The 8451-nt window shown below is 35.7% G+C and overlaps 1 protein-coding gene across 1 annotated transcript in view; it reads right to left on the bottom strand.

The window, feature by feature from the left end:
• LOC106467693 (probable serine/threonine-protein kinase HSL1) overlaps positions 1 to 8451 on the bottom strand; it is a gene marked incomplete at its 5' end in the record, with an annotated part of 36207 nt that overhangs the window by 24611 nt on the left and 3145 nt on the right. The window contains 2 exons of the mRNA XM_022395894.1: positions 252 to 317; positions 2260 to 2411. Coding sequence (XP_022251602.1) covers positions 252 to 317; positions 2260 to 2411 — 218 coding nt within the window. The remainder of the gene's footprint in view (positions 1 to 251; positions 318 to 2259; positions 2412 to 8451) is intronic.

The following is an 8451-nucleotide window of genomic DNA, read 5'->3' as shown; positions in this document are numbered from 1 at the left end:
GTTAAATCTTGTAGTAGCTTCATTATGATAATTGATAGTTAAATCTTGTAGTAGCTTCATTATGATAATTGACAGTTAAATCTTGTAGCAGCTTCATTATGATAATTGATAGTTAAATCTTGTAGTAGCTTCATACTATGATAATTGATAGTTAAATCTTGTAGTAGCTTCATTATGATAATCGACAGTTAAATCTTGTAGTAGCTTCATACTATGATAATTGACAGTTAAATCTTGTAGTAGCATCATACCTTTGCATTGCCTTTCTCGTCGAGAAGAATGTTTTCTAGTTTTAAGTCTCTGTGGCAGATTTGGTTCTGAAAAATAACAACAAAATCATCAATAAATTTTGAATATAATGTATAATAGCATATATTCATGTTGAATTTGATATTTATGTAAGTATTCTCAAGTCTGGTAACAGATGAAAAATCATAGAGGTTTTCTGCCTTAACTTTCAATTTCACTAAAGGAAAAACAATGGAGTATAAGACCTGATAGATACATAGCTTTGAATAAAAATTTTTAGCTTACAATTTCAACGGTTTTCCTTTCTTTAATGAATAATTGGATTTATGTTTGAACCTGTACTAAACACTGATAGACTCTGAAGACTTGATCTCGTAACAACAGCATATAGCTGTGATAATGTGGCGTAACACAAATACAGGTATACTAGTCCAACAGTAATATAATACAAAGTTGTAATAATTTGACAGAGTTGTTAGCTTGTTGACAATAAAATACAGCTATAATAATCTGGCAGAGTGCTTAACTTGTAACAATAATACGGAGCTGGAATAATCTAGAAGAGTACTAACGTTGTAGCAATATTACAAAGTTGTAACAATTTGACAGAATGTATGTATTGTGACAATGCAATCTGAGAGAGTATTTACCTTGTAATATTTGTATACATTAGAATAGGAGCGGGCGAAGCCGAGTGGTTAGCGTGCTAAACTATGAATCCGAGGGTTTATGGTTTGCGTCGCCTTCTAGACAGAAAACAAACACAATCTTTTCGCACGGTTTTAGGTCGTGTGCATTATAAGAGTGACTTCAAATTCCACTATTTGATTGGAGTGGTCTGGCAATTGGCAATGAGTGCTGTTCCTTCTAGTCTATAAGTTTAAAATTAGAAATGATTAGCGCAGATATACTTTGTATAGATTTGAGCTACTACCCTAAACAAACCAAACTGACAAAATTCTTACATTGTGACGACAGAACACGAAATGCAATGACGACACCACAAAGCCGAAACAATCTGACAGAATACAGAGGTTGAGTACGTCATATCAGAACGAATTTGGAGCCTCACTACGTCGTTTTAGTTCCATGTCGTCACGTCACGTCCAGTTATGCTCTGTCTGACGACCTTGTACCTGATAATAGCCTTGAAGTATAGTTTTCGTTACAAAAGGCTTCTTCGTTCTTCGGACAAATGTCATATCCAAAACACACCAATCCTCTGTGAAGTCTTTCTATAATCTATCTAATGAACAATGACGACGGTTTTCCAGCGCACGTTTCAATAGTCCGATGCATCCATTATGCTTTCGTATGGAATTACATGAATACTCCAACTACTTGAGGTTTGCGATGACTGAATGGATATGTCGTGGAAGTAACTAGTGTACACATGACTTGTGTCGATTTTGAGATCTGTCTTGATTTACGTTGCTTATTGTTACCTGAGACACGTGGTCGGCTTTTGCTACTAACCTTTGAGTTCGTAAGTTCTTACTCGTTACAAGATGCTGCATTTTGATTCCTAGAATGTTGTTGTCTTGCATATTTGTCACTGGGAATTTATTCTGTGAGATTGTTGCATTTGTGTAAAAGGGTAAGTACAGAGGGTTGAGTACATTATATTAAACAATATTACTGACATGTAATAAACACATAGTCAGTTTCTAAGAAATTATATTTCAGATATATTGATATATGTGCACTGCAATTTTCAGCCACTTTGAAGTAGTGATGGTATAGATTGTATCAGAACTACGTTAGGACATTATTTGGCGTTTCATAGGTAATGTGATGCTACTGAAAACTGATCACTTCTGGGAAGGATTTGTAACAGCCATTTCAAAGCAGATGATAAAAAAGATGTGTTCAGATCGGAGATTTAGAATTTCCTATACGATGGTATCTCTTAGATTTGATGGCATTGGAAAACAAAGGAATGTAGATCAACTCTGAGCACCATGACCATACAAAAAATACCTGCAACAAGTCGTACTCCAGGATACCTACCTTGTGACAATAGTACACTGCTGCAGCGATCTGCCGAAACAGTCTTCGAGCTGCTGTGTCTGAGAATACTTTCTTTTCGCTTAGAAGATCGTACAACTCTCCCCCACTGGCGTACTGCATAACAAGAACAATTTTCTCCGTGTTTTCGAATACTGAAATATTCACATATCTCTGTAACTAGTTCTTCAGAGTTCATATTATCTTTAAATGTATTTAGATATGTCGAATCTTTTTTTTTTATCATTTATCGAATCTTTAATTGAATCATAATATATTTCTATAGGAATATAATACATACTTTTGCTTTTTAAATATTTAAAATTCACCAACAAATCATTACAGCCATGGAGCTCAGAACTTTTCTCAATCAACACAAAATACGGAAGAGTACATTAAAAGCAATATTTAACTGCAAGAACTCAGTGAAAACGAGGCTTAACTGATGATAATAAGGATTTCATAGAACTATGTTTTATGTTAGTGAATCCATGGAGTCAGCTTCTGAATGTTTATATTTTGCTTTCAGTAATGTATGGTTTACAAAATATTACATGAATTTCTAGTTAGATTACACCTCACAATGTCTGTTAAGCTCACTTCAAAGTTGCAGACCACATATACTAATATCTTTAAAATAACAGTCTATTAGAAAGTAACTACGCGCTTATAAGAGATGACAAAATCATTAAAAAAAATTACTAAAAATGAGTGATCTAGCAGTTTCCACGAGTAATTTTGAAACAACATGTGTTTTTAAATATCGACGAAAGTTGTGCCGATTCCAGACAAATATTTAGTATAAAGTTTGTGTTACATTCTTAGCTAAATTCTTTGCATACTGTTCTGTATTGATATTATTGTCTACATGCATGGAGTAGTTATTGAGTAAATGCCCGAGTAGTAACAGAGAATGTAACATATGATTGGACAAACACGTACGAATTGTTATTGTGGTCTGTATACGTTGTTTTGAGCATTTGCTCGTCAAAACACACATATATACACACCTGTTTTGTATGAAAGGGCGTGTTTTTGGTATAATCCTTTTCGAAACACTTCAACACTTTGTTCAGACAGTTTCTCTGTACTTGGTGTAGAGTCACGCCTTGTCACATGCCACAAGTTATAGGGCATCAACTTGTTTGATGGTCCAGAAATGGTATGAAGCAAACGAATATTACCAGAACAGTAGTGTACCCACATCTAGTGTACTGTATCCAGAATTCTGAAACGCCATCAAACTACAGAAAACGTTGTTCGAAATAAGTCTAGCACCACCTTACAACAGGAATGGTATGAACACATTCATTCCAGGGTATCAGAAGAACAGTGAATAGGATACTGACAAAACAGGGTTATTTTGCAAGAAATGCTGTTTGCAAACTGATATTAAGCAGAATTGACTGCCGTCACCGTGTTATTTGGGCAAGAAAACATGCCAACTTATAGGTAATACACGGGCGACATGTCATATTTTCAGATGAGTTCTGTTTCCAGCTTTTTAAAGCTGATGTTAGGATTCTTGTTCGTCGTTTTCCCGGAGAACATATGAGAGAAGACTGTTTTTCCCATACGGAACACACAGCACAGGAGGTGGTGCAGTATATGTTTGGGCAGCTATTCATCATAGTGGAAAACTGCTCTTCATATCTTCCAGGAAAACGTCAATGCCGCCTCCAACAGACATCACATGGAGAATATATTTCTGCTATATGCTAGGGCAAGGTTTGACAATAACTTTGTATTCCAGGATAACAATGCCATTTCTCACAGTATGCATATTGTACAGGATTATCTTAGTCATGATGACGTTACAAGAATGCCATAGGCAGCAAAGTCTTCAGACTATAATCCCATTGAGAGCTGTTGGGAAGAACTGAGCCGGAAAATTGTTAGCCGCGACCTTAAACCATGTACTATAGCTGAGTTGCAGCGCCTTCTAGTGACTAGTTGGGATGAAATCATGGTAGATTACATCAAAAATCTCATCAACAGCATGCCATGTTACCTTGCAGTGGTTATTAGAGTACTGAATGTTTAACATGAACTGATATAAGGTTACAGAAGCTATTTATAATAAATTGATGTTATATTTTGTTATATATGATTTGGTAAGATTTTGTTGTGATAGGTGAAATGCTGAATTACACATCTTTCTACAGGTGACTGATAAAATTGTTTGCTGCTCTAATAAATCTTTCATGATGTCCATAGACCCTGTCTCATTACACAAATTATATATATATAAATGTTTAATATAACATACATTTCTCAGTTTGCCAGCGCTAAGTGTATTTGTATTCCATATTAATAATAATGACCTTATTTGTTACAAAATATGCAAACATTTTGGCCAAGACCGTATATTACTTCTACGACTATTAATTTTCTTCTACGTTTAGTAACAATATCACTTGCTCTCGGTAGAACTCTACTGAACACTGTGTAGATAAAGACATATGTTCAATACCGTGTACTTAAAAAAAAGAAACTTTTCATGATTCTGGAAGGCTTAAATTATGTAGGACGTTATTTTGGGCTCTATTGAAAAAATAGTCAAACCTAACCTTACTCCAAAATTAGGGTTTAAATACCGACACTAAAATCAAAGCAATGAGGTGTGGTAATATACTTTCTGTTTACTGTTAACATCTCTATATGGTTTCCCAAACTCGACGAATATAAATATGTAAAAGAAAGGTTCAATGAGTACGACGACGCACCAATGTTTTTTGTACTGAACACTCTACAAGTTCTTCCAAGTAATTACATATGAAGATAATGTTACCATTTCCGTCTCTATAAATATCAACAAGCATTACCCCATTACAACTCTGTATAAAACGTAACTAACACTAAACGAGAATATGCTTTATCCATTCAGCCACAGTACTAAAACTGTCACTAACCTTTTCAACAAATGTAAAAAAAAACCAATAAATATGCAAATATGAACCAAAATATACACTTACAAAAATATCTACACTGCTAAGGTCAGCAGAAAGTAAGCCTTTTATGTATACAGTTTGAATACTACAGATTCTGCTAATACTAACAAAATAGCGATCAAATTAGTATCTTTATTGCAACGTACTACTAAATATAGGATCTCTAGAATAATAATAAAAAAATTCTAATCGCAGACACCGAAATCTTGTAGTCCATTTGTCTTAGGCCTAACTTTAGTTAAGCCTTTATGAATATATAAATAAACACTGTAATTTGTTTTGTTTTTTATTTTTATTTTATTAGGGCTAAACTCTACCCTACTTAATACCATCAATAAATAAACTTATAATATTATTCTATGATGAGCTTCTAATATGTTGTTGTACAAAATGTTTACATTCTGCCCCGTGCATGCGCATTTAGTTAGGACAGACGAAAACTTAGTGTTATTATAATAGAAAAATGTTTCAACCAATAAGTGCATATTTACTCTGTGGTGGAATGTAAAGTTTCTGACATATAAGCTGGAATTATGTGACCAGGAGTAGAGGGTTGGGTAAAACAGTGTTATTCTCTGGTCGTTTGTTAATTTCCCGTATAATTTCTTTTGGATGAAACTTTAGCGACACAAGTCCTTTCTTAAATAAAACTAGTTTATTCTTTCTCAATATAACTTTGCAATACACTTAATTTCTACAGTCACTTTAACTTAAACACACGCTATAATTCACAACAATTCACGCATTTTACTTACGGTCACTACCGCGCTTGACCCGATTGTCCGTCTCCATCTCTGCCTCTCTGTAATTCTATATGCCGTCACTTCTTGCCGATCTTATATATACAAAAGAGAGGGCATCTGGCAAACACTCGAGCCTTCAGGAACCTTCTAGATACTCATTACGTGTTACCAGCGTCACGTGTCGTAACAACAGGAACAAAGAGACTGAAATATTTTCGCTCACCTGCTGCTATTTGTATCCTCTACCCAAGTATCAAAAATATATTCTGTTTTACTTTTCCAACTTTTGCTATTTATAACGTTGAAATATGGACTGCCTTTTTTATTTATCTGTTTTATATTATATTCGTCATGACAAAGCTCCAAAATTCAATTTTTTAAGAGCTTGGAATAGAATCATATAACAAAAGAAGAACGAAAATCTTTATTATATTGGTAATAACAGCGCTTACTTAAGATTAGTGTATACAATAATGATCACTAATTTTTCTAATTGGCTGGCGCAAGCCTTCCAAAATGAAATCTATAGAGATAGAAATAAGAGCTGAATGTACAAACTTGAACGTATTGGTTGTGTACAGACCTTATAAAGTAGGAACTCTATGTCTTTTCTTTATTAAATGCAGATAATGCATGAATATTGTTACGACAGCGGAAGTCGCGTGACGCTGTGCTGTGGTTTCTCGAATGATCATGAATTTTCCTGGCAGCTCGAGTGTGATCTAGATACTCCCTTTTTTAGTATATAAGCCAGGCGAGAAACACAAGCGTGATTGAAGAGATAGATAATTGAGTCAACCGACACACAGTAGTGATGGTGAGCCGTAAATTGTGTGTGTTTGCAGTAGCATAGAATGAAGTTATCGAGCTTGGGAATTGCTGTGATTTATAACATGTGTTATAAATGTTGTTAAGTTTAAAGTGACTATGGAAATTCTGTGTATTACTAAAAGTTGTATCGAGAAAGAATAAACTGGTTCAATCAAGAAAGGACTTGTATCGCTGAAGTTCCTCGGAAATAATTTCTACCGGAAATTAGCAAACAAACAGATACGCAACAAATTGGTGTCAGAAGTGGGATGAAAATAAAAAAAAAGAATATGGAAATGAGAAGTGGCTAATCAAACTACAGCTTAGCAGATTTGATGGCAGCAATACAAGAACAGCAAAAGAAACAAGAAGAACGAGAAAAGAAACAACAAGAGAGACAATAGCAGTAGCAAGAAAACCTGCAACAGTGGCAGCTCGAACAGCAAAATAAACAAGAGATACTATGGCAGTTGTTGGAGGAAAAAGAAAAGAAACAAGAAGAATGAGAGAAGAAACAAGAAGAGAGATTACAACAGTTGTTGGAGGAAAAAGAAAATAAACAAGAAGAACGAGAAAATAAACAAGAAGAGAAGCTACATCAGTGGTTGGAGGAGAAATAAAATAAACAAGAAGAGAGACTATGGCAGTGGTTCGAGAAGAAATAAAATAAACAAAAAGAGAGACTACAGCAGTGGTTGGAGAAGAAAGAAAATGAACAAGAAGAGAGACTACAGCAGTGGCAAGAAAACCAGCACCAGTGGTAACTGGAACAAGAAAGGAAACAAGAAGTACAAATGGAAAAGATTATTAATTTCGAAGTGAATTACATACATTAAAGGATGATTTACTTTCTTTTACACAAGAAGGATACATTAACCATCGAGTTAATCAGCCACAGACAATGGCAAGCTCTTTCCAGACCACGCAGCTAAACCGTAATGCAGTCCTGTTAGAAGTCACATCCCAGATATGAATGTCAGTAATAGGGGTGATCCAGTACAAAGGAAGGCACAGGAATTCGATGGGAAGGCACCATGGGAAGCATATAGAGCACAATTTGAGCTACTGGCAGAAATTAATGGATGTACAGAGGAGCAGAAAGCAGTATATCTGGCAACGAGCTTGAAGGGACAACCACTGGAAATACTTGGACATTTGTCAGCAGATGACAGACACTACTACAGAGCACTGGTAGCTGCTCTAGAACTCAGGTATGGAACTCAAAATCAGTCCAAAGTCTACAGGGCTAGGTTTAGGACGAGAGTCCGTATTAAAGGGGAGAGCCTGCAAGAGCTGACACAGGATTTGGAAAGTATGGCACACAAGGCCTACCCAACTGCACCACCCAATGTCCTCATGTTGTTGCTGAGAGATCAGTTTGTAGATGCCTTGGACAGTCCACAATCACACCCCTCTACTATGCAGGATGCAATGGCCAGAACTCTTAAATTCGAATCCTACATTAAGTCCAACACAAATGTACCAAGGTTGGTACAGCCATAAGGATTCAAGGCCAGAAAAGGGCAGCTTTCAGAGAAGTTTGAGGAACTTTGCTGGTGCTGTAACAAACCTGGGCACAAGAGAGCTCAATGCCAGCAGCTTCAACATAGGGACAATGCCACGGAAGGAAAGGCTGCTACCCAGAAAGGTTGTTGGAACTGTGGAGAGCAACGACATATGAGGAGCCAGTG

The sequence above is a fragment of the Limulus polyphemus genome, unplaced genomic scaffold, assembly GCF_000517525.1.
Source record: "Limulus polyphemus unplaced genomic scaffold, Limulus_polyphemus-2.1.2 Scaffold2708, whole genome shotgun sequence".
Lineage (NCBI taxonomy): Eukaryota > Metazoa > Arthropoda > Merostomata > Xiphosura > Limulidae > Limulus > Limulus polyphemus.
The sequence above is the reverse complement of the archived record's forward strand: the minus strand, read 5'-3'. Positions and strand labels throughout refer to the sequence as shown.